The 26,903-nt window shown below is 47.8% G+C and overlaps 1 protein-coding gene across 2 annotated transcripts in view; it reads right to left on the bottom strand.

The window, feature by feature from the left end:
- LEMD3 (LEM domain containing 3) overlaps window positions 1-26,903 on the bottom strand; it is a 258,857-nt gene that overhangs the window by 19,928 nt on the left and 212,026 nt on the right. For both annotated transcript variants that reach the window (XM_086919032.1, XM_086919033.1), the window contains exons 9-12: window positions 23,471-23,649; window positions 18,364-18,445; window positions 1,346-1,451; window positions 1,194-1,272 (exon numbers count right to left, since the gene is read on the bottom strand). In XM_086919032.1, the coding sequence (XP_086775158.1) occupies window positions 1,194-1,272; window positions 1,346-1,451; window positions 18,364-18,445; window positions 23,471-23,649 (446 nt within the window). The remainder of the gene's footprint in view (window positions 1-1,193; window positions 1,273-1,345; window positions 1,452-18,363; window positions 18,446-23,470; window positions 23,650-26,903) is intronic.

The following is a 26,903-nucleotide window of genomic DNA, read 5'->3' as shown; positions in this document are numbered from 1 at the left end:
CTTTTTTAAACTTAGTCAAAGATGGCATATATTACTTTGTCCACTTCGAAAAATGTTTTAGGGTGAACTGAAAAACAATATTTAAAGAATACCAGCTAAAATCTGAGAACGTCAGAGATTACGTTTTCCACTTTAGCATCCATTTCCACAGGTGAACAAGCAGTTTTACAAAGGTACAGGTCTATAATATCCAAATGTGAATTTAAAGTTACCCCAAATCTATCTAGCATGTAAAGAAAAAAACAGAAAAGTACCAAACTGCTGTAAACCTGCATTTTGTATGGTATGATTAACCGCCAACAACACTTAATTGAGTTAAATATTTCATAGAGGCACTTATTGAACCTGAATACAAAAATATAATTAGGAAGAATGCAAAGGTAATGCTTTGGAAAACAGTGCATGGCAGACGGAATGCCCAACTAGTACACAACTATAAAACCATTTGTAGTCACGTACTGCTGACATTCTACAGGATGTGTGTAAACCCACACTTCTATCTTAGCAACAGAATGTGCATTTAAGAAAGTTCTTATTTAATATTTATTCTACCAAGTAAGAATTTAGAAAAAAAACCAATCCTCCATTATCGGTGTTTCTCCCCTAATCAAACCCCACAAACACTTCCCATTTGGTCCACCCAATGTCCTTTATTTTCATTCCCCCACAACAGAAAAAACGAGCCTAAAAAACAACAATGTTGCCTTATAAGCGTCAAAATGAATTTAAAAAATCTACCGCCAAACCATACTCTCCATAATGAAACAAGACTACAAAACACTTTAATGGCCAGGCCCAGTGGCTCACTGAAGTAAGGCATCAACTCCACTGATTTGTGTTGACCTCATGACCACTTGTTTCAACCCGGTGGGTTCATAGAGCCTTTCACTCTTCAGAAAACAACAACAAAAATGAGTACCACGGAGTTAGGCAATAAACAACATCCATTATTTCAGCTCCAAGATACCTTCAGGGCGAACATGTGCTTTCAAATACACATTCATTTTTACATTTGCCCAGTTCTAGACATGTCCTGTGCAATCAAGAAATCAAACAGACAGGGGAGCTCAGTAGTAGGACCTTCCCCGAATGTTAAAAAGTAAATGTTACCCATACTGTTTCAAGCTAAATGTAATTATGTTTTGTTCATCTGATTGATCACGTGCACATTTAAAGAATAAAAATATTCTTACCATCAAACCACGACCCGTGCAGTGCTTTAAATGCCTTTCCAGCATACTCTGGAGATAGGCACTTGACGTACACGCAGCCCTGCAAAATGAAATGTGTTTAGTGCAAGTTCATAGATTAAATTCAGAAACAAAAGTAATAGACTTAAACCTACCTCACGTGAGTTTTTGTCCACAGCTATGTGAACAATCCCATCATTATCGCTGCATTTCTCCAATATTGCTTCTTGAATTGCAAGATGCCAATGATCTCCTATTTCCCTGAAAAATAACTTAAACTCAATCACGCTGCATGGCGCAGGGGGGAAAAAAATCAATGTATTTCTTTGAAGAGCAAACAAGACAAGTCAATGTTATGACCATATGAAAGGATTATAATAAACTTTTTATTGACAATATTCAGCAGCCTTCAAACATTACCATTTCAAAACCTACATTACCCAAAAAGCTAGAAATTAAAACTTCAAACTACATAGACCAGAGTAGTCAACTCATTAACCTTTATAAAACATGTTTCCTGGTATCCATCTTGACCTCTTCCTTTGCTACTCTCTTGGTCATTTTCTTGTCTAAGTGTCATATTATTTTGTTATGTTTGAGTGATCAAGACTATCCATCACTAGATGCTGGCTACAGTCATTCACAACGCTACTTAGAACACTATACATGTGTTAGGCTGTTTAGCTTTCACAGTCAGACAGAGAGATATGACCTGTGTTCAGGCTTACTGAAAGCTGGCTCAGTGGATGGTGCCAGCCCAACAAGATACAGCTTTTTAACCCCTTTTAATTCTGCAGCCACACACCCAGAGGCTCTTTCTGCTATTACATGACCGTAAGCAGTTAAGTGCATGTGTCGGTTCCTACAGGAGTCAGAGAGCAAAGGAGCAGAGATTCAGTGTTGGAGAAACCGGGGTGCAAGAGCAAATTGGTCGGCAGACCTGTGTGTCATCAGAAAAGCCAGCAGTCAATCATTCGGCAAAAAGCACAGAACACATTTTTAGAAGTCTGCATGTCATCTAGGAGATGCTACAGAGCAACCTGACCTAACAGATCCCTTCTCAATCCCGGTTTTCTAAATGGAAACATTTAATGACCACTCTAGTCCCACGCTTTAACAATATCCTATAATGGGAAAGAGTATCCAATGTGACCGGAATCTTATTCCCAATACTAATCCAGAGGAGGAGCAGGATTCACCTGCCTCTGATGAATGGAACACTGATAACTACTCTGAGGAGTCATGCACAGAGCATTAAAGAAACTGTAATTGATTATCGATTTCAGTTTTAAAGAAAAGAACACCAGAAGTAAAGAGAAGACATAGGAGAAGAAGTTGCAGTGGGTTAAGTCAGAACAGCTGGATGGGCGAGTTTGGGCATGGAAAACAATGAGAAAATCACCCGTTCCAATAAATAGGACTACTGAATACCAATCCACGTTTGGCACTGATATACTATTGCTGTAATAACAAAGGGAAGCTGAACTAGCTGAAAAAGGGCCGCTGTTCAACCACCAGGAGGGGCTGCCCACCAATTCAATCCCCACCCCAATGGGCCAATCTGCAGAAAGACTGAGCCTACACCAGGCAGCACACAACCGAAGATGGGTGTTCGATTTACCGGAGAGTTGCGGGGAAGAATAAGGTTTTCTGACCTCTGCCCTGGAGTAGCTCAAGGATGGCAGGTGTGTGGATGTCTACAATAGGAACCCAGCCCATAGAGATGAGCCACAGGCCGTTCTGAACTCCCAACTAACATGGCGCCAGCCAAGCTAGTTTTGCATTGAGCACGGCACTTGCATACAGACCAGCCGGTGGGCTCATACATTTAAGAGCTGTAGCATAACTGAATCTTTCTCAGGATATCAAATAACTGGATGCAATGTGAAAACCGGTCAACCACCCGTTAACATTATGAAACAACTGAGTTTCCTGATGCGTGTAAGATACTGCACAAGAGGGGCCATGAATTGAGCGATTATTGTGAAAAACCAAGAAACAACTGCATGGCTGCATGGCGGAAAAGGTCTGCAAGGGTTATTGACACATAAAAAAACCTTTTTAATTTAGGGACATCAGAGCCACCGCCAAAACAGCAATATTTGGAGCAGTGTTGCAGATTGCACATGCTAAGACACCTTAAGGAGCCAGCTGAAACAATGGTCCAGGACTGACTCAAAGCAGGGCACCCAAACTTCACGGCGGCTGTTTGGGAGGCAAGACAAGAAATCACTGTTGGAGGGCGTTCCATGTCTTGGCGGCAAGGTAGGACCAGTGATCTTACTGTGGATGCGTGGAACGGTGGCGAGGGCTTGGTCAGCGGAGCTAAGCTGGTGGTTCGGGGTGTAGAAGGTGAGGCGTTTGTTGAGGTATGCTGGACCGGCGTTGTGGAGAGCTTTGTGAGCGTGGGTGAGGAGCTTGAAAGTGATCCTCTTGTTGACTGGGAGCCAGTGCAGGTCTCTCAGGTGGGCAGTGATATGGGTGTGACTGGGTATGTCGAGGAATAAACGTACGGAGGCGTTCTGTATGCGTTGTAGCCTCTTCTGGAGTTTGGACATGGTTCCTGCATAGAGGGCGTTGCCGTAGTCCAGTCTGCTGCTGACGAGGGCCTGGGTGACTGTCCGTCTGGTTACAGTGGGTATCCATCTGTAGATCTGGCGAAGCATGTGGAGGGTGCTGACGCAGGAGGAGGAGACGGCGTTGACTTGCTGGGTCATTGAGAGCGATGCGCCCAGGATGAACCCCATGTTGTTTGCGTGGTTGGTGGGTGTCGGTGCAGCTCCCAGAGCAGCTGGCTACCAAGAGTCGCCCCAGGTGGAGGTGGTGGAGCCAAGGATGAGGACCTCAGTCTTGTGGGAGTTCAGCTTCAGTAGACTGTTCCTCATCCAGCCGGCGACGGCCTGCATTCCTTCCTGGAGGTTGGTTTTGGCGGTGGCGGGGTCCTTGGTGAGAGGATTAGCTGGGTGTCATCGGCATAGGAGACTATGTTGATGTTGTGCGATCGGACGATGCTGGTGAGCGATGCCATGTAGGCGTTGAAAAGGGTCAGGCTGGGGAATGATGCTTGGCACGCCGCAGGTGATCTTGGTGGCTTCAGATCGGTAAGCGGGGGCAGGCCGAGGTGGACCCTTTGGGTTCTGTTGGTGAGGAATTCGGTGATCCAGTCTAGGGCTTTGCCTCAGATCCCTGGTTGTGGAGGCGTATATGTAGGGTGTGGTGGCAGACTGTCGAGAGGTCCAGGAGGAAGAGGGCCACGGTTTCGCCGTTGTCCAGCAGGATCCTGAAGTAGTCGGTGGCAGCGATGAGGGCGGTTTCGGTGCTGTGATTGCTGCAGAATCCAGATTGGGACGGATCCAGGGTGGTGTTCTCCTCGAGGAAGTGGGTCAGTTGTCTGTTGACTATCTTCTCGATGACTTTTATCGGGAAAGGAGCAGGGAGATGGGCCGGAAATTCTTGAGGTACTTTAGGTCCGCTGTGGGTCTCTTGAGTAGGGCATTGATCTCAGCGTACGGCAGCTTTCCGGGAAGGTGGCGGTCTCAAAGGAGCTGTTGACGATCTTGCAGAGTTGGGGTGCGATGATGCGGTTTGCTTTGTTAAAGATATGGCGAGGGCAGGGGTCGGAGGGTGAGCCGGGGTGACTACACCCTCTATTATGCCACCCTCCTGTGGGAGGGGGGCATGGACCTAACCCTGATTGGAGGGGTCCCACCCATCCTAAAGATGCAGATGTGATGTGCTTCAACTCACCTCCCCCACCTTCGAGGTGTGGGTGGCAGAGGCGGGCACACCTGTTAGCAGCAGAGGCTGGGGAGTCATATTACAAAGGTGGCAGGCCTTTAAAGCTTCCCTCTTTAAGCACTGGCCCATCCTGGGACAGGTGTGACACTTCTGCCCAGGATGTGCATTGTTTCTGGTCCCAGAGAGCAAGGGCTCTCTACCCAGGGGTACAGAAACATGTCTGGCAGTGGCTGGCTGCCAACAGCCAGTCACAGACCACACCAAGTTTGGCAGGCTTTCAGTGGGCACCTCTGTGATGCCTCCTGGTACACGGTACAATAAATCACACACTGGCATCAGTGTGGATTTATTGAGAGGAGTAGTTTAGTATCAAACACTCCTGTGTTCAGTGAAGCCATCATAGAGCAGTGGAACTAGAGTTGTCAAGTTTCAAGCCCATGTAATCTCCATGGTTTCACTGGCCCTTACAATATTAAGAAATTGACCCCAATATCGTAGGGGCATATCTGCTCATGGAGATATGCCCTCACCTGTGGTATAGTGCACTCTGCCTTAGGGCTGTGAAGCTTGCTAGAAGGGTGACTTACCTATACCATCAGACAGCACTACCTGGCATGGCACCCTGTCGACTTTGTCGTTTTTCCTATCACAGGGGCCTGCAAGCTGCAAGGGCAGTAACATGGTCCCAGGGGACTCCCTTCAGGTCGCAGGCTCTAGGTACACAGGGTTCCACTTACTAGGGATTTACAGGGGGCAGAAGTTCCAAATGGGGATTTGTTTTTAGGAAAGAAGCACTGGCCCAGGGGACCTGGATGGCAGGGACCCTGTGCACTACCAGTGAAACCGCATCACAACCAGGCAAACAAGTGATGGCTAGCCATGCAAAAAAAAAAAACTTTACACAGGCTATACTAAAATTACCCCGACAGCATACCTTGAAACCCTAAAGTAGGGTGCATTATCCCACATGTGAGGACATATCTGTATGAGCAGATATGCCCCAGCAATGTCCAGTTCCATTGCTGGAAGAGAGTTGGGAAGCCATCTTAATGTATGTACTGCACACTGGTCAAAACGAGTTTCCCAGCTACATAATGGCTGCACGGAAACATATGAAGTTTGGTATCAAACACCTCGTATTAATAAACCCACAATGATTCCAGTGTTAGAGGTAACCTACTAGTCCTCTAGTGGGCTGGCTGACTGGTCCTGTCCAGCCTGCCAGCATAGATGAGTTTCTGACCTCCCCTTGGAGGTCGGCAACAATGCCATCTCTGGCAGGAGGGGTTTACACCTCCTCCAGCAGGATGGCTAGTAAATTAGCATGTCAAGGCGGGGAACTTCACAGAGCACATCGCCTTCGATATGCGAGCCTAGCTTCCCCCAGACCTGGGAGATGCCACCCCTTGCCCTGGGGCCCATTTGGCACCAGGACAGGCAAAAAATTAGCTACACAAGGAGGCAAATAGCACTTCCAGGCTAGTCACACCCCTAAGGTGTGCATCCCGAAGCGAACATGGAGGGAATTCCACCATACTGTGTGTGGTGGCATTAAGACCTCTGAGACAGGGTGATGCCCACTCCCCACAGGAAGTGGTCATCTAGGAGGTGTAGTGACCCAAGGTGTAAGTAGCCTATTGGCTATTAACCTTCACTCCCCTTAACACCCCTTTACACCAGAAGAACAGATCGGACTACTGGGATCAGAGGAAGAAAGGAGGGCAGAAGAGAGCGAGAACTGAAGACCTGCACCCAAGATTGGAGCAAACCCATGCCAAGCTGCTTTCACTTTGAATATAAATGTGAACGACTTTGCCGACAGCTGGTCACCATTCCCAGACCCTTAGAGGACTGCCCAGGACCTCAACAAACGGGATAGATTTCCCTTGGAGTAGAGGTGTTGCTCCCATGCATCTGCAGGCACCGAAAAGGATCTGCTGTTCCACAGTATTGCTAGATATCAGACTCACCGAAGGAGCAGAGCGACATGAGAAAGGTCTTCTTGCTCCAGAAGGTCAGATCAGTCTACTTGCCACATTTGGAGACGCCAAGACAGCCCAGAACAAACACACGGGGTACCGAAGCAGTTGCAGCAACCAAGGATTGTTGGTGGTTCAGTCCTGACTCCAACAGCAGAAACCAAGACGTACCTTCGAGTGATGTCAGGATCCATCAGGCCAGCAATTAGAGTGGCCTGTTGCTCTGTTTTCCCTCTTCACTGTGTCATCAAGACCCAGTGTGAGCCTCTGACTGACTACAACCAGACGCCTCAACACGACCCTGCACCCGCGCTCCACAGCTCGAGTCCAAGAGAGGAGGCTGTGCCAACATGGAACTGAGACCCCTCAGGAGCTATGTCCACCCTTGGGTTCAGCCAGATTGGTCCCCTCTTTCTGCAGGTACTGAGAACTGCACGGGTCTTCAACAGCACCACCCTGCTGGTCAAAGCCCCACTGCCCAGAAACCCCACATCTGAGCTCCCAAGCCAGTGTTAGAGCAGACCGATTGTGTCCCTGAATGCCCAAGACCCTCAAGAACAGAGCCCCCCTGTGGGTTCACCAGCATGGCCCAATACATTCCCCGCTTGCAGCCTCTTTTCAACAGAACCGACTCACACTGACTTGGACAGGGCACCTGATGCTGAAAAGCAGCTCCGCACCCAGATGCCCCAGAGTCGACCGAGTTGACCTGTTGGTGCCGCCTTGGATCCTGCCCCATACTCACCTTGAGTCCAGAAGAACAGTCCTATAATTTGTTGCCAGGTGACCGATTGCAGTATATGGTTTTACACCCATAGGATAATATTACAGCTTTGAAGACACAATACAGTGTATTTTTGTAAGTCTTGAAAACTCACTAACTCAAACAAGTACTTACGCGATTACAATGATCTTGGCCTAAATTTATATGAAAATCTGTGCTATTTTTATAAATTGGTGTCTGATTTCTTTGAGTGTGTCTCACTGTGTGCAAAAAATGCTTAAAACTATCCTCTGATAAGCACCAACTGCGCGCCAACACTACCACAAAAGAGCGCATTTGAGGGTTATCATCATAACTCCTGTAAACCATAAAGGGTCGTCTGGACTCTGACAAGTGCATTTTATTTTGGTGCACTGCATAGGAAGTCAGTTTCCTACAGTTGTATAACCCTAGCTCTGACTGGGTCTTTAAAAATGTTAGGGGTGTGATGCAGCAAGCCTTTGAGCTACTGGGTGGAGCAGTGAGTTGAGGAAAGGGTTTCGAAAAGATAATCCTCTTCTAAGGGCTCCCTGTGAAGTTCAACCTCATGGAAGGATACAGCTCCACTAATCCGTTCTTGGAAGGACGTAAAATAATCGGGAGGGACGGGCAGGTTAAAGGTATGGGTCTGTGTCTCCAGGTGGGACTAGATTGTTGGAATACCATAGGTTACCTTCTGGAGGAGTATCAAACGTGTCCACCCCTCACCCCACCATGCCCACCTGTCTTAGAATGTGGAGATCCTGAGGTGTAATTTCAAGGGGAGCCCTTAAAAAAAAGTAGGTGGGAGAGCAAATGTGGGGTAATGGGTGGTGATGATGGTGGAAAAGGTAAGGGGCTAGTAATTGTATCGGACTCTTTGGAGCAGAAAAAAAACAGGTGTCACAGTCAGCCTTGCAGTGATCCAGCGACAGACACAAATTACAGACCTGCTGTTGATTGGGCCGAGGGTATTTCACGTCGCATCAAGGACAATAGCTAAAAAGCATTTTTTCCATCCTGTCGAGTCATGGTGGAGAGACGCCATGGAGACCGGAGTAAGTCCGACAGGCAAGGCCGAGGAGGGGCCGCGATCACTACAAACACTGGTTGGTGGAAGTTTTCAAACGTAGACACGCAGAAAGAGGAACACAATCAAAGTACAATACAGATTGAGGGAGGTACCGTGCGAACTGAAAAGAGCACCGAGACGGTGTTGAACCAGAGAAGGAGCACAAGTCCGAACCAGACGACAGAAAGAAAGGAGTAGTTTCTGTCCTGTAACTCCAGTTCTGTAATAGGGGTATCTCTGTTATAGTCATAATCTAGTGAATAGTCCCGTCCTTGTGCGTGGACCCCGGAGCAATCAAAAATAATCTCTTAGTGTCGAAAAAATGCAGAACTGCATAGACACTTAAGAGATAATTTAAAGACAGATAATGCAGCCTATAACCAGGCTACACTGTCCAGTACTTCAACTAGAAATTCCACCAAAAATCCACAAACAGCAAAGTCTGTCCAGACTTCCCATGCCTTAGCAGCAAAAACCCTCTGGAATGATAGAGAGGAAGACATGGACAGACAAGCCACATAGGCTGCCATTATGTGGCTCAAAACAGGATACTGTGCTTTTAAGAGAACTTTCCAGAACTTCACAGTATCCCAGAATGCACTGCAGGTCCCTTTTACTTTCAGTTCTTTTTGAATGCGTAACACGCCAGACCTGTAGCGTAGCATTCCTTACATGAATTTCTCTCCACCGGGGAGGAGGGCGGGCGCTTATGACTTTAACAGAGATACCCCTACTACAGAACTGGAGTTACAGGACAGAAACTACTCCTTCTGTAGTAGGGGATCTCTGTGTATAGTCATAATCTAGTGAATAGAATGGCAAGCCCAGAGTGCTGCTACTGCTCGAATAGCCAGGTCTTGAGCTTCTTCCTGAAGGAGAGGTGGTCTTGGGTCAGGTGCAGGTCGGTCGGGAGGGAGTTCCAGGTCTTGGCGGCCAGGTAGGAGAAGGACCTTCCTCCTGTTGTCGTTCTTCGGATGCGGGGGACGGCGGTGAGGGCGTGGCTGGCTGATCGGAGATGACGTTTGGGAGCGTAGAAGTTGATGCGGTTGTTGAGGTAGCTCGGGCCTTGATCGTGTAGGGCTTTGTGTGCGTGGGTGAGGAGACGGAAGGTGATTCTTTTGTTGACGGGGAGCCAATGCAGGTCTCTCAGATGTCCGGAGATGTGGCTGTGTCGTGGGATGTCGAGGATGAGTCTGGCTGAGGCGTTCTGGATCCGCTGGAGTCTCTTCTGGAGCTTGGCGGTGGTTCCGGCGTAGAGGGCGTTGCCGTAGTCCAGTCGGCTGGTGACGAGGGCCTGGGTGACCGTCTTCCTGGTCTCGGTGGGGATCCACCGGAAGATCTTCCGTAGCATGCGCAGGATGTTGAAGCATGACGAGGATACGGCGTTGACTTGTCTGGTCATGGTGAGGGAGGAGTCCAAGATGAAGCCCAGGTTGCGTGCGTGGTCTGTCGGTTTGGGTGCGGTGTCCAGAGCGGGGGGCCACCAGGAGTCGTCCCAGGCGGAGGGCGAGGAACCCAGGATGAGGACTTCCGTCTTGTCCCAGTTCAGTTTCAGGCGGCTGGTCGTCATCCACTCGGCTACGTCTTTCATCCCTTCGTTAAGGTTGGCTCCGGCGGCGTCGTTGGTCAGGGAGAGGATCAGCTGGGTGTCGTCAGCGTAGGAGATGATGTTGAGGTTGTGTTGGCGTGCGATGGCCGCGAGGGGGCTCATGTAGACGTTGAAGAGGGTGGGGCTCAGCGAGGATCCTTGAGGGACGCCGCAGATGACTTTGGTGGCCTCTGACTTGTACGGTGGTAGACGGACTCTGTGTTCTTCCGTCGAGGAAGGAGATGATCCATTCCAGTGCCTTCTCCTGGATTCCGATGTAGCTGAGGCGCTGCACTAGGGTGCGGTGGCAGACAGTGTTGAATGCCGCGGAGAGGTCTAGGAGGATGAGGGCCGCTGTTTCTCCGTCGTCCATCAGGGCTCGGATGTCAGCGGAGGCAGCGATGAGGGCGGTCTCGGTGCTGTGGTTGGCTCGGAATCCAGACTGTGAGGGGTCGAGGGATCCATTCGTCTCGAGGAAGGCGGCCAGCTGTTTGTTGACGGTCTTCTCGATGACTTTGGCTGGGAACGGGAGGAGCGAGATGGGGCGGTAATTCTTGAGTTCGGTGGGGTCCGCTGTAGGTTTCTTTAGTAGGGCGCTGAGTTCGGCATGCTTCCAGCTCTCCGGGAAGGTGGCGGTGTCGAAGGAGGTGTTGATGATGTCCCGCAGGTGGGGTGCGATGACAGCGTCGGCCTTGTTGAAGACGTGGTGAGGGCAGGGGTCGGTCGGAGATCCGGAGTGGATGGAGTTCATCATGCGGACGGTGTCTTCGGTGCTGATCGGAGTCCAGGCGCGGAGGGTGGTGGTGGGGGGCGGTGGTTGTTCGGTCGTGGCGTGCGTCGGTTGAGTGCTGAAGCGGTTGTGTATGTCCGCGATCTTGTTGTGGAAGTAGGAGGCGAGGGAATTGCAGAGGTCTTGCGATGGAGTGATGTCGTTTCCGGCGTTGGGGTTGGAGAGCTCTTTCACGATGTTGAAGAGTTCCTTGCAATTGTGTGCGTTGTTGTCCAGCCGGTCCTTGAATGCAGTTTTCTTGGTGGCGCGGATCAGTTGGTGGTGCTTCCGGGTGGCAAGCTTGAGGGCGGTCATGTTGTCCGGTGTTGGTTCCCTTCTCCAGGCTTTCTCGAGGGCTCGGCAATTCTTCTTGGAGCTCTTGAGTTCGTCGGTGAACCATGGGGCCTTCTTGCTGCCGGGTCTGCTGGGCGGGGTCCTCAATGGGGCGAGTTCGTCCGCGCAGTTGCTGATCCACTTCGTGAGGTTGTCGGCGGCCTGGCTGGGGTTCGCTGAGCTGGCGGGAAGGTGCTGGCTCAGGGAAGAGGCGAGCTGGTCGGCTGTGATCTTGTTCAAGCTTCTTCGAGCAACCTGTTGCTGGTGGTGGTGGATCGTCGTTTTTCTGAAGGTGAAGTGGACGCAGCTGTGGTCCGTCCAGTGGCGTGGCTGAAGGCGATGTCTTTGCTGGATGAGAAGACGGCGTCGAGTGTGTGTCCGGAGAGGTGGGTGGGTGGGTTATTTGGTCTTATCCAGATAAAATTTCAACACCCTCCTAACATCCAGGGAATGTAGAGACCTTTCCGCTGGAGATGAAGGCTTCTGAAAAAACGTAGGCAAAGTTATAGTCTGGTTGACATGAAAATCAGAAATAACCTTGGGAAGAAATTTAGGGTGAGTACGCATAACAACCTTAGCAGCAGCATGAAATACAGTATAAGGTTCTTGGCAACACAACCCCTGAATTTCACTCACCCTGCGGGACGATTTAATGGCCACGAGGAACGCCGCCTTCCAGGACAGGTGCTGCAACGAAGCCTTATGAATAGGTTCAAAAGGCTCCTTCATTAATCTGGACAGCACCACATTCAATTCCCATGAAGGCACAGGAAGCCTGACAGGAGGGAACACTTTCTTCAAGCCTTCCAAAAAGTCTTTGATCACAGGGATCTGGAAGAAGGAAGTCTGTGAAGGGCATTTCCTGTAGGCAGTCAATGCAGCGAGATGAACCTTAATGGAATGAACATTAAGGCCAGACCGCGCCAGATGTAGAAGGTAAGGAAGGATGACATCTTCCTTGCACTTCGTCGGATCAAAGTTCTTGGACGCACACCAGATACAAAACCTCTTCCACTTGTAAGCATAGGATGTCCGAGTGGAAGGTCGCTTAGACTCCTTTAGTATGTCCATGCAATCTTCGGGCAGATTCAAGTGGCCATATTGCATTCTCAGGAGCCATGCCGCTAAACTCAAAGACGAGAGGTTGGGGTGCAACATCTGCCCCCCGAACTTCGTGAGAAGGTCTGGCCTGCACGGCATCCGTATGTGCGGAAGGAGAGACCGGTGAAGCAGGTCCGTGAACCACCACTGCCTGGGCCATTCCGGGGCAATTAGGATCATCCGTGCCCTGGACTGGGACAGCTTGAAGAGCACCGCTGGAATCAGGGGAACGGGTGGAAAAGCGTACACAAAGCTGTTCGACCAGTTGATCCATAGCGCATTCCCCAGCGTCCCTTGCTGGTAGTACCTGGAGACGAAGTCTCGGCATTTGCTGTTTTCGGCAGTGGCGAACAGATCTACGTCTGGAGTCCCCCACCTTTCGAAGACTTCTCCTAGTACTTCGTCGTTTATGACCCATTCGTGGTTTTCCTTAATCAGTCTGCTCAGTGAGTCTGCCTGAACATTCTGCACACCTGGTAGATGGGTAGCCATTATCGCCAATCCTCTGGACAGAAGCCAGTGCCAGATAGTCTGCGCCTCCCGAGACAGGGTGCGCGATCTCGAGCCCCCCTGCTTGTTGAGGTAATACATCGTGGTCGTATTGTCCGTCTGTACAAGCAGAGAGTTGGTCTGGAAGGACGGATGAAAGGCCTTCAGTGCCAAGTGAACAGCTCTGAGTTCCAGGAAATTGATGTGATACGTGGACTCCATCGGAGACCATGTTCCTTGAATCTGTAAGTCTCCCGAATGCGCTCCCCAGCCGTGGATAGAGGCATCCGTCACGATAGTCTGAATAGGAATGTCCTTGTGGAAAGGAACCCCACTGAGGAGATTTTCCACTGAACACCACCACTTCAGAGACTGAAGAGCATTCAGAGACAGTCGTATCTTGTCGTCCCAAGATCCTTTCCTCTGGTCCCATTGGTCCTCCAAGCACTCCTGCAGCGGTCTCATGTGTAGTCGTGCATGAGGAGTGAGGAAGATACAAGAGGCCATCGACCCCAGTAGAGAAGACACCGTCCTCACTGTTGTAGATGGAGCGGTCATAAGAGCCTGAGCCTTCCGAAGGAGACACGCTTGCTGACAGAGTATTGATGGTGGCTCCCAAGTACTGAATGCACTGGACCGGGATCGGGACAGACTTGGACATGTTGATGTGCAACCCCAACTTGTTCAAGAGAACGCATGTCTTCTGGAAGTGTGCTTGAGCTTCCGAGAAGGTGGCCTTGATCAACCAATCGTCCAGGTACGGGTAGACAAACACCTTGTTCTTCCTGAGGTGTGCCGCTACCACTGCCATGCACTTCGAGAATGTTCTGGGCGCAGATTTCAGCCCGAATGGCAGCACTGTGTACTGATAATGATTGGTGCTGACTTGAAATCGCAGAAACTTCCTGTGTTTGCACGTGATGGGCACATGCAAGTAAGCATCCTGTAGGTCTATAGCACAAAGCCAGTCTCCCTGTTGCAACTGAGGATAAATCTGATGCAACGACAGCATGCAAAACTTTTCTCTGCGAATCCACTTGTTTGTCTGCCGCAAGTCCAGAATGGGCCTGAACTCGTTCTTGTCCTTCTTGCGAACCAGGAAGAACCGGGAGTACAGACCTCTTCCTCTTTGAGACAGAGGTACGTCTTCTATCGCCCTTTTCCTTAACTGGATATCGGCCTCCGCCTGGAGCTCGCGCAGTTGATACTGCGAGCTGACCGGAGGGATCGCTGGAGGAGGGCTGATGAACCAAAGACTGTATCCACTGCAAACAATATTCAGCACCCACTTGTCCCGAGTAATTTTTCTCCACTCTGCCAGAAAAAATTGAACGCTTCCCCCCCCACCGGAGCGGGTAACAGATGAAGGGGAAGTAACCGCTCAGGGTCGAGACCCAGCCGGGCCCTTGTTCGCGGTAGAGGACTGCTGTCCCCCTCTACCCTTCTGTCGTTTCTGGAAGGGTCTCCGGAACGGCTGCTGTTGTTGCTGCTGCTGCTGTCCCGAAGACTTCCCCCGTCCTCTTCCTTGCGCGCCATAGCGTCTCTGGAACAGCCGGTAGGACTTCTTCTCTTTGGGCTTCTCCAAGCCCACAGCCGTAAGGGTCTCCGCCTCTGCCTTCATGCGGGCCATCTCATCATCTGCGTGTTTTCCGAATAAGGTATCCCCGGAAAAGGGCAGGTTGGCCACCCGCTGCTGGGCCTCCGGCTTGAGTGACGTGAGCCGGAGCCAGGCATGTCGCCGTTGATTGATTCGATGGCAGTAACCATGGGCAGCCAACAAGGAGGCATCCGCAGCCACGCTGATGACCTGATTGGACACCAGCATCCCTTCCTTGAGGATCTCTTGGAAGTCCTCCCTCTTGTCTCTTGGTAGCAGTTCCACGAACTGTTGCAGGGAGTCCCACAGCGCCCGGTCATAACGTCCCAGCAGAGCTGTATCACTGGACGCCTTCATGGCTGTGGAAGCGGTCCCACACGCCTTCCTTCCAGCCGAGTCGATCCATCGGTTTTTTTTATCTGGCGGCACGGTGGATGATGGGGAGGTAGAGTGTAATTTCCTGGCCGCCGTCACTATCATTGAATCCGGTACCGGATCTACTCTCAGAAAGGCAGGGTCCGAATCCAGGGCCCTGTACTTCTTTAGAAGTCGGGAGGGAGCGGCTTTCACCACCGCTGGTGTGAGGAATAGCTCCTCTGCAGGTTCATTCAATCCAGGTACTAGTGGTAGAAGAGGGCGAGACAAATGCTTCTTATGAAGCGTCTCGAATATCACCGATGTCGAAGGTGTAGGTGCCGTCACAGCGATACCCAACTTCGTAGCCCCCCCAGGAGGACCTCCTGGAAAGTGGCAATGTCATCCACTGGAGAAACCCTGGCCTCAGGGGAGTCCGATAAGGTCGGCGAGTAGGAATGGGTCCTGGACGAGTCCGTGCGGGACCTAGACCCCCGCTTACTATGGCGACGCCTTGATTTGGTGGAGGATCTATGACGACTCCTTGATCTTCCTCTCCGTCTGGAGCGTGAACGTGGACCTCCTCGGCCGAGGACGATCACGGGATCCACCGGAGCAGGTGACTTGGGATTGGACGGGGTTTTCGGTTTAGGTGTACCCTTGGGAGGCGTCAGAAGAATAGGCAACGAAGTCGACCTCGGTGGAACCAGAGGGGGCTTCACTGGCAACCCTGGCCCAGGTTGCGGTGGAGGCAACGGAGGAGGAGTAGGCTTCCTCGGAGGGGGCCCCTCGGTAATGGAGGAGGGGGGGAGTCACCTTCCCCGACGGGTATACACCTCGGAATACATCGAGCCCGGCGAACCTCCTCCTCTACCAGCCTGGGACGTTGGCGAACTTCCCACGGCGTCAGGCCTCCTTTCCCCTCTCTTCGACGTTGAAGAACGGCGACGAGACGGCGAGCGCCGGCCCCTTGACGTCGAACGTCTTTTCTTCAGCGACTAACGCCTTCGCCTCGACGGCGACCTGTCTCTCGACGGCGACCTGTCTCTCGACGGCGACCTGTCTCTCGACGGCGACCTGTCTCTCGACGGCGACCTGTCTCTCGACGGCGACCTGTCTCTCGACGGCGACCTGTCTCTCGAAGGCGACCTGTCTCTCGAAGGCGACCTGTCTCTCGAAGGCGACCTGTCTCTCGAAGGCGACCTGTCTCTCGAAGGCGACCTGTCTCTCGAAGGCGACCTGTCTCTCGAAGGCGACCTGTCTCTCGAAGGCGACCTGTCTCTCGAAGGCGACCTGTCTCTCGAAGGCGACCTCGGCGGCGAGGACCTCCTCGACGACGACCGTCTCCTCTTCGCCGACGGCGAACGGCGGTGTCACCTCAACGGCGAGCGCCGACGCCTGGCCCGTCGACCGCTCGACGTCGATCGCTCGACGCCGACAAGGACGACGATGAAACAGTCAATGGGGACTTAGACGGTCTTGTAACATCCCTCGACGCCGAGCGCCGACGTAGTTTCCTCTCCGCTGATGGGGAACAGACCGTAGTCATTCCTCTCGACGCCGTAGTGGGCGCAATAGACCCAGGCGGAGAATGGTGATGTTTGCTGGCCTTCCTGCCCCTGGGGAGCCCCCCAGGAGAGGCCTCGGCATGAGCAGAAGAAGCCCCTCCAGACCCACCTTGTGCCTTCAATCTTCTTTCCTCGAGGCCCTGAAGTCTGATCTTCTTCCTGTCCTTCAGGGTCCTGCCAGAGAAGCCTCGACAGATCACACACTCCTCTGGGACATGTGAAGAAGGAAGGCAGAGGATACACACCTCACGGGGGTCCGATTTGGCCTTCTTCCTGGAGCAGTCCGGGCATTTATTGAATAATGCAGGCATATTCGACAAAAAACAGAGTGTAAGAACCAAGGAGAAAGGCACTAAAGTACAACAAAGTACTAAACTATGAGAAACTGGTGAAAAATCACCAAAAACCCTTAAAAAGGGAGAGCTTAATGCTCCAGGGTCCTGCTTGCAGGAGCCGGAAAAAAGAACTGAAAGTAAAAGGGACCTGCAGTGCATTCTGGGATACTGTGAAGTTCTGGAAAGTTCTCTTAAAGGCACAGTATCCTGTTTTGAGCCACATAATGGCAGCCTATGGGGCTGGTCTGTCCATGTCTTCCTCTCTATCATTCCAGAGGGTTTTTGCTGCTAAGGCAAGGGAAATCTGGACAGACTTTGCTGTTAGTGGATTTTTGGTGGAATTTCTAGTTGAAGTACTGGACAGTGTAGCCTGGTTATAGGCTGCATTATCTGTCTTTAAATTCTCTGAGGTGTCTGTGCAGTTCTGCATTTTTTCGACACTTTAAGAGATTATTTTTGATTGCTCCGGGGTCCACGCACATGGGCGGGACTATTCACTAGATTATGACTATACACAGAGATCCCCTACTACAGAAACTATCTAACAATAGAGTCCATGCCCAGGCACATTATCAACAAGAGTCGCCGCTCTACCTGGTGTCTGAAAAGACTTCTTTGAAGAAAAAAACTTGCACACATCCAGGCCAAACATTAGTTGGCAGGAGTATGTGCAGCATGTGCATTTACAACCAAACATGCCTCGCACATGTAGTTTAGTAACCAATGACAACTAAAGTGGCAAGACGAGACTTCAAAATGCACCTCATTTACTAGTTCGGCAAGCGGAGGGGACAATTTTCTTTTTGCTCATTATGCACTTATTTGCACCCAAAAAACGTGGCATAGCTTGTTCGTTTATTTAATTAGATACTTTAAGTATTGTAAAAGTGAGAACCCACAGTAAAAAACCCATCCAAAAGCACATTTCACTCTAACTGCACAACCTCTCTTGAACCAAGATGTTCAAGGTCCCTAGTTCATGGTGTTCCTTGAGTGGAGTGGTGTGGCTCACTGGTTAGAGGCGGCAGACCCGTAAGCAGAGAATGGCCCAGGACCAGGGTGGGTTCAATTCCCGACGCGGCAGGGTCGTGGACCAGGGTCAAACCGGACTCGATAATTCTCGCCTCGGTGCCTACTCTAACCAGGGAACACACTCGGCAACTCTGGGCATTAAGCTTGCCTCATCTCTACAACGGCCCGCCACAGACGCCGGGGATGCCTGGTTTCACCTTGGAGATACCCAGAAAGGGACCATCTCACAGGGAAAACCAGGACGGATTCCCCAGCGGTCTGCAGCGCCAGGATACTCCATGGAGTCGCAGTGCCCTTTACAAGTACACCCACATTTACATTTACATCTAAGCAAGTTTAAAAGGGTACTTCTATTCCTAAGGAGAGCTACCACTATACCATAGATTCCAAGGAGTTCAAACCATTGCGGTTTTTGAGTGAGGTTTAATGGACATTACACTTAAAAGTAATTGCATTTTAACAAATTAAGTACTTACATTACTGGATCAAACATATTTCTGATCTTCAGACATGGCGTCAAGCTGTTTGGCGGAGAATTCCTTCGATCTAGATGAAAAGCTAACAGACAAAATCATAATCAGTGTCTATTACAGCGCGTTCTTTCAGTTTATAGCATGTCGTAACAATTACAAGCATATAACAAATAGGTCACAGAGAATAGTCGTTTAGATTAAACATTGTTGTGGAAAATGTTTACATGTAGTAAGCTAATCAGGAAATATGCAATGAAGGTTTATAAAGCATAGCTAGAATGCAATAGACCGATGGCTGGCCCATGAGAGTGGCAAGAGTATAAGATTAAGAAAGATGAGAGCTGTTCGTTGCTACAATCACTGTAGTTGTCTAGGAACAGGAGGCTCAGTGCTGCTTAAACTTCTGCACTACACCCATGTCCTGGAAGAGATGGGCTCTCCTGCAATGCTGGTCTAACTGTACTGATTTCCAATTATATATTAGGACAGATTTTCTACTTTATTATAGGAAAATATTAAAATGTTTACCCTTTTATGCACATGTACACTGAGCGATAAACCTTTTGCAGTCGATTGGTTTTGGCAACTAGTAATTTAGGATGGCTAAAAAGGAAGCTCAAGATGATTAAATAACAAGCCGAATCTAAATTTGCCGCTAAATACAGCAATGCTGTGTAGAACACAAACTTTCTTTGATGCTCAGCACTAAGAAAGCATTGCTTATATAGAAATGTGTATGAAATGTCCTACTCCCAAACAGCCTAAATTGTACCTTTACATATCTTTATGTGCTAAAGCTCTAAGCATTTCTTAATCCACCACCCTTATCTGATTAAGTGATAAAGAGTTTGGCCCGTTTAATGCAGTCAAATGGCATGGAGAAGGATAGGAAAGACTTATGCAGCATTTATCAAAACAGGTCTCGCTCTAATCCTTATTTTCTATTTTGTGTGAACTATATAAACCTAACAACCATAGCAGTCAAATAAATACCATTAGCTTTCATGAATATTCTTGCTGTAAGAGAGTAACTTCTCACAACAGTGACTGCAATGTAGCCAACAGCTGCTGGACCTATAAAGTGGATTCTAAGGAGATTGCACACTACAAGTGACTACTGTTAACAGATTATAAAATATGTGAGCTTCATTGATTGGTTACTTGATTCTTTTTTTTTTTTTACTAAAGCATTGAACAAATCGAAACAAAAATTTAGTATTCTTCCGAGAGGCCCTTGAAGCTGAATCTTAAAGACAGAATTAACAAAAATAGTGAGTGTTGTTGCCAAAATCCTACGCTTCCATGTTGACGTTTTGGAGCTGAACGATTGATTTCAACTGAACAGTACAAAATGCATTTCCACGTCGATGACCCAGAATGTCTTTGCAGAATAATTTGGTCATAGGACACTACTGGGTGCTCAATTTGTCGTTTTCCTTTACACTATTTGGCCTCCGATGATTGCTCTTTAGTGTCACTACTGGTTTGAGCTTCTTATTCATTTTTTAGATCAAGATCAAATGCTACAATCCATGCATGTTTACACAGATGCTACCACTCCAACTCTTGAAGGTAGTATCTCTGCCTTTTGTGTGAGAACCCATCTTTTTTTTTTTAAACACACACACACACACACACACCCACCCACACACACACACACACACACACACACACACCTAGCTGAATGGATTTCTTACAATAGAAATGTGCGAAATATATTTTATATGAAAATGGTACCATCCACCTTCAGAAAATCCAGTGGAGAAGACAATTTTCATTGTGTATATCCTTAAAAAACAAAAAGAACAGATGGGCGGAATGCTGAATCAAACATTCACCCCCCACAGATCTGGGATTAATCCATCACTTTTTTGCACACCATTCCTGTTTAGACCCAGCCATATGCAAATCAGTATTGACCCTGTTAACCATGGGAATAGTCCACCCCGTAATGCCATGCAAGGTCCTCCCTGGACCAACAACAAGCATCCTGGGACCGGCTTTGGGGTGACACCCCTCATCAGCCAGGTTAGCTTGAATCTGGTGGCAAAGCAAGCAAGGGACCCATGTCTAGGCATACCCATCCCACTTGGAACGAAAAATGCAAAAAGAACAGATGATGGACGGAATGTGAATTAATCAAACATTCACCCCGTTCACATATCTGGGTTAAATCCATAGTTTTTTTTGCACACCAAGCCATTCCAGTTTAGATACAGCCATATGCAAATCAGTCTGGACCCTGTTCCCCATGGGAACCGTCCAGCCCGAACTGCCAGGCCAGGTCCTCCCTGGGCCAGAATCAAGCATCCTAGGAATGGGGTCAATACAGATTTGCATATGGCTGGGTCTGAACTGGAGTGGCAAAGTGAGTTAAAGAACTATGATGGATTCAACCCAGATCTGTGACTGGGTGCGAGTGTCTGAAAAGTTTCAGTGCTCCATCCATCATCTCCTAGGGTTTGCTTTGTTCGCCGTAATTTGGCATGGTATACCCAGACGTGGGTCCCTTGCTCACTTTGCCACTGGATTCAAGCTAGCCTGGCTGATGAGGAGTGTTACCCCAAAACTAGTCGAAGGATGCATGTTTCTGGTCCAGGGAAGACCTGGCTTGGCAGTTTGGGCTGGACTGTTCCCATGAGGATCAGGGTCAAGACTGATTTGCATATGGCTGGGTCTAAACTGGGGTGGTGATGTGAGCAAAAGAACGATGGTTGATTAAACCCAGATTTGTGACTGGGGGATGAATGTCAGAGTTTCAGCGCTCCGTCCATCATCTTCTTGTGTGTGCTTTAAACACAAGTGATATATAGTTTAACTTTTGGAGGAAAGTAAAGCGCCATCATGCAGTACTCCTATTAAATTGAGGCAGTTTGTCTGCTTTGAGAGCCTGGTTTCGAGTACAGTACATCAAGTGTTTCTGCTTCAACATGAAGGTACTTTGAGTATGAGCAAGATCTCCTTATTTCTTTTTGGTCTGGAAGTCCATGTGAAGCAAAAAGACTGACTATATTATTTCTATTTTAATAATAATACTTCAGGAGATAGGATGGAATGAGAACTGGTACCTGCACACATTGTATGGTGCAGAGGATCAGAGATGTAAGGGGTTGAGGTATACAATTAAAGGTGTTTTGAAGGTACAGAGATTCTTTTGACAGGAAGATTGTACCAGGAAACTAAACATTCTGTTCAAAAGATCCTACTTCCACTCTCCTGACTAGCAGAGGTTTTGCTATATGCTGCAGAAAATTCCAATTTCTAAGCTTCATATACCCCACAATGTTTGATCCTAAACCTAGTAGTTTACAAGTGCACTTGTGACTTTATGAACATCTCACTTCGAGTCAGCACTGTTTAACAGGGTTCTTGAGCTAGCACTGTTAAGTAGTGCACATGATCAAATAGCAGCACACTATGTTTTAAACTAGAAAAAAAAGATTCAAAGTTTGTTTTTTCCCATTTATTACATATAAAAAAAACAATTCTAATGTGCAATCACGAAACAGGTCAGTCAACAAGTGTTTTTCCCTTTGTTGCTACTTCCTCAAAATAGAACTTGGACCTATTAATAGTGGAGGTAAGAGTTAAGGTCTTTCGCTCTAAAAATTACTGGAGTACAAGTTGTGGACTCATTAAGTCAAAATGGTGGTCACAATTATTCGTATTCCCAGAGACATTTTTCTGAGATGGATTATTTTAAAACCATCGATTTGATGGGGCTGATTATTCCAAATCATATTCAGAGGCCACACAGGTAGGAGCAGAATGGTTGAGAATACAACATTATTTGCCTGTTTAGGACTTGCGGTGTTCGGTATGTGTCAGGTAGCAAGTATAGCAAGTAACCCCTAGTGAAGCACCAAACAGCAATGTAATACATACACAAACTTTTTTAACTAACTTATAAGAAGAGCATTCTCCAGAGTCTTTGGCTTTCAGGACATGGATGTGTAACTTGGGCATTTCCTGTGCTTGATAATATATTTTGAGGGGATGAACCATTGGAAGATGCTGTACAAATCCAGCTGCAAGAATATCATTAAAGGGACTTGACCAGGAAATTAGCTAAATTGGTACCAACCTACGTTGCTGCATGGAACATTGGAAATTGGCGGAAACCTAAACCTTCCTAAAGCATTTGCCAGAAAACACCTCTGAGCATCTCAGTTAGCTGGTAAAGGGGTTGGGATAGGCAGACTGTCTCCTCAAATTATTATAATAATAGTTCACAAGAAATTACTTATCAAAAAGGAGAATTCCAATTATGGGTTTGCTTTGCCATTCCCATCTCAGAGAACTTGATCATAACTGCTGAAGACATGACCATAGGGATTTAGCTAATGTACGACTGGTATTTATATGTACACTTTTGGAGCCAAGTGGTCAATGACCTGACCACAATGTATCTGAACAAATAGCTATTTTGGTGATAGAGTATTCAGATAATCGCCTCTCAAAAGGTGGCCACAATACTGAGCTTTGGACAGGAGTAATCAAATGAAGACATTCTACTGGACATTTACTTCGGTCACTCTTCAAATAGCAGGTTAAAAGTGCTTGATGGACCTTTGACAAAAACAAAGGGGACAGTAACAATACAACCTAGATACAAAGGCAGGGTTCATGTCAGTTGGCAAAAGAGAAGTGGGATTTTCATGTTCAAGACAACAACGGGCATGATCATGATTGCAACTGTGTTTTGGATCATGTCAGGTGAGCATCAAAGGTAAGATGGTATATGCACTGGATATATCTTAATGATGCATGTCATACAAAATTTTAAATTGTCACTTAACTCCTTGGCCGCGGCGCGAATTTCGCCACTGCGCGAGGGGTGGACGGTGAGCCTGGTGCCGCCATGCTCGCGACGGAAACATGCAGTCATGAGTCATGACGGCGTGGTTCCGTAACGGCCCCGCCCGCTCATTAATTCGCCCGCACAGGCGGGAATTAATGCCGGTGGGCGGAGCGGCTGGCGCATGACGGAACCACGCCATCATGAGCACAGGACGCCCGTGACTCATGACTGCATGTTTCCGTCACGAGCATGGAAGGGGTTAAGCAAAATATCTTTTGTAAACAAGTGTTCTATACAGAAAAGCCATACCTTGACCTTGCCATACTTTTGATGGTAGCACTGAAACATTATCACTTGATGCAGACGGTTGTATCCACCTCCATACTAAAAAATCTGCACCGCCTATTCTTCGACATTCTGTTCGTACTCTAGATTCATTTGAACCAACAAAATTAACAGCTCGGTCCCACACTTTCTTCATTTTAATCCTAAAAAACATAAAAGAGTAACTAGATATAGCACAGGTTTTAAACAAAATTACACTTATTGATCACACACGTGCAAGCTGCAATTTGCTAAAAAAATAACAAAAAAACGGAAAGCGTGCCTTACTTGTAATCCTAGTATTACAATCTTTAATTCATCAGCACTCACTAGCTTCATCTATGAGCAGCACTAAGACTTTCTTTTTTAAAAAGACTTTAATAATCCTCTGAAAGCACTTTTTAGATTTTTATTGTAAAAAATTAACAATTAAACGTTACAACGGACTTCGAGCAGACGGCAGCTTCTATTTATCTAATGCTTCTGTTTCAAACTGAAAAAGGGAAGAAAGTAGGCAGATATGCAGTTTACGATTGCGCACCAAGAGCTAGTACAACAAGCATTGGCATAGCCAATAGGTCTCGCCTTTTGGATATAATAAATGTTTAGCCATGCAACACTTTATGTTGTTGCACCAAGTATATTGTGATGCATAATTAAATACTCATTAGGTCCCAAAGGCGAGACCTATTGGCTACGCCAAAGCTTGTTTTGGTAGGCATGGGGAAATTAAGTGATTTGCCAAGAATCTCAGGATGTTGAGTCGACACAGAGACGCAAACCTGGCTCCCCAGCTTCAAAGTCGGTAGCTCTGGCCGTAATGCCACATCCTCTCCAATAAAACTATTAATAAATAATTTAGCAATTTAGTGTAATGTGTAGTGTAATTACATAAGAACTTAAGATTTATATGTCGGATGCTGAGGTATGTATGCATCCATGGGGGCCACAGGTTTGATTCCAGGTGGGCCAGAACAGCCCTTAACCTGTCAGAGGTCCATAAATAGAGATGTGTTGAGCAGGGTACTACTAAGAAGGGCGTTCTAAGAGTTATAAAACAGAGACCTAGTACTTATTCAAGCCAGATTTATCTGTTTCTATCACCGTTTTTTGTTCAGCTGATGATGGTACTTGTGACGGTGAGTTTTTAATGGTAACATAAAACTACCGGGATTACAGTTAGCAGAAGACAGAAAAAAATAGCACTTGGTGAACAGCTTCCGCGCAACTTGGGACAGCTTGAGAGGTCTGAACAAACCTAGTATTATGAACATTGGTATTTTCTTCGTTTTTATGACGGCAAATTTAGGGGAACAAACGAGGTCATGGCCTTCAGAACAGATGTCAGCGGCGAGCGTTAACAGACTCAAAAAAATTACTCATTACTGGGCACCGAGTGTGAATGACCAGTTGAAAAAAATAAATCATTTCTACAGGCGAACTAAAATAAAAATAACCGAAAGCAAAGCAAAAACAAAAGAAACGTAGAACACCTAACTAGCTTCAGGTTGCAAATGAATCATGCATTTTTCACCTCAGCCGTTCTTATGACGTTCCAAATGCCAGGTGCAACCAAAATTGTCCAACAGAAACTATCTGAACATCGTCCACTGGAATTAACAGGAACAACTAAATAAACTTCGACTTAAATACGTGGATAGCGAGTGAGGTATAAATAAAGTCTGTACACAACAGTAATACACTATTAGTAGCTGTGCTGTGGATGTTCTCTTACTACACAAACTCCCGCCATGCAGGAAACGGTGAGGCACAGCCTGGCATGGCGGTCGAGGGGTAGTCTCTGAAAGCCAATGAGGCCTGCCCTCCTGCTATCTGACGCATTCCCCCGCACACCAATTGGTTCGAAAATTAGGGTAGGGCTAATCTGCAGACAGAATCTGTTTGTGCCACTTACAGTGAGATCCATTGTCCTGCACCCTTCCTGCCAGGGCATTATGTTGGAAATGCTATTTCTGAAGGCACTCTGGGAAGAATGGTGGGGTTTTGTCATGCTTTGCCGTGGGCACCCAAATGGCAGATCGGGCCGCTGCAATTTAACACTGTGCCACCAACACAGGAAGGTAAGGCCTGGGTGCGTAACAGAGTCTGGACTGCTCGCATTTGCGAGTTAGATTAATTCAGGATAAGCTATTTTTAGGTCCTACTCGACCTTTCTGGCGAGTAGGAAGACAAACTGACATTTGACCTCTGCCTCTGAAAGAGAAAATTTGACAAGATTTAAAGGCATCTTTATTGCTCACAAAGTAAATGAGCAATAAAAATGCTTTTAAATCTTGTTAACTTGTCACATTTGCTCTGCTTTCAGAGTCAGAGGTCAAGTGCATTTCACTTAGGTCGAGGAGATTTTGTATGTTTCTAGACCTGCAGGTCTAGTGTATTTTTCATGATTTTTCGAGCCCTGCTTCATGGATACATTATTTATCTATATTAAGCCTCTTGTAAGATGCACCGTACAGAAGCCTGGTTGGCGCCACTGGGGATCTAATATACATACATGGCATAATTGTGGTGTGACGCAGCAAATCAAACAATGCTTTTGTGAAACTGTAATTAGGGTAATAAAAAGGCAATTAGTCCTTTCAAACATTTCACCAATTAAACATGATTTTAGAGCTACTAAAGCGCATAATCGATTACGGTACATTGCAGCGCCTTTTCGTTCATAGTTTTTCTTACACGTTTCTACTTTGATTTTATTTATGGGAATTTTGGTACTTTTATGAATTTTATTCTATTATCCTGATCCATTTTCTATCATGGCTGCCTTATTTCCACTGCCTTACCCCGATGCTCTGTTTATTTGTCGATTTCTACGTATTCGGTTTGGCTCCAATTCGCACTTGTGTGCTCCGAGCAGTGGCCCTTGAGCGGAGGTCAGAATTTTTTTTTCTTTTTTTTTAGCCACAGGAGCTCACTCACCCCACCTCCACTGCCCGCAGGCCGCAGCATTACAGTTCCCAAACTTGTTTTTGAATGCGCTTCCAACACTGGGCTCAGAGGCTAATCGCTGCTCTGATGTGTAACTGACTTGCGAACACAAAACGGGCACCCTGCGGTCTCGTATTATTCACTAACTGCAGAGAGGGCGCCAAATGTCCTTCTGTCCAGGTTGTTATCGGAGCAAGAGCCGGCTCTGACCTCTAGATAAACTCCATGGGGTGCACGCGGGCGCATGCGCAGTACTCCTTAAGCAGCTCACACCTGTACAGACGCTGCTGCTGATAAGAGGCGCCCGGGTGCAGGGGCTCTGCTGTTCGCGCAGGGAGGTGCACAGAAGCAGGGTATTTTGAGTGTTTATTCTACCAGACCCATCGTGCCAATGAGACAGAGCCGCTCTGTTGTGAGTTAACAGGAACAAGACACTTCGATATGATGAAGACGAGTGCACAGGGCGATC

The sequence above is a fragment of the Lissotriton vulgaris genome, chromosome 1_1 (assembly GCF_964263255.1).
Source record: "Lissotriton vulgaris chromosome 1_1, aLisVul1.2, whole genome shotgun sequence".
Lineage (NCBI taxonomy): Eukaryota > Metazoa > Chordata > Amphibia > Caudata > Salamandridae > Lissotriton > Lissotriton vulgaris.
The sequence above is the reverse complement of the archived record's forward strand: the minus strand, read 5'-3'. Positions and strand labels throughout refer to the sequence as shown.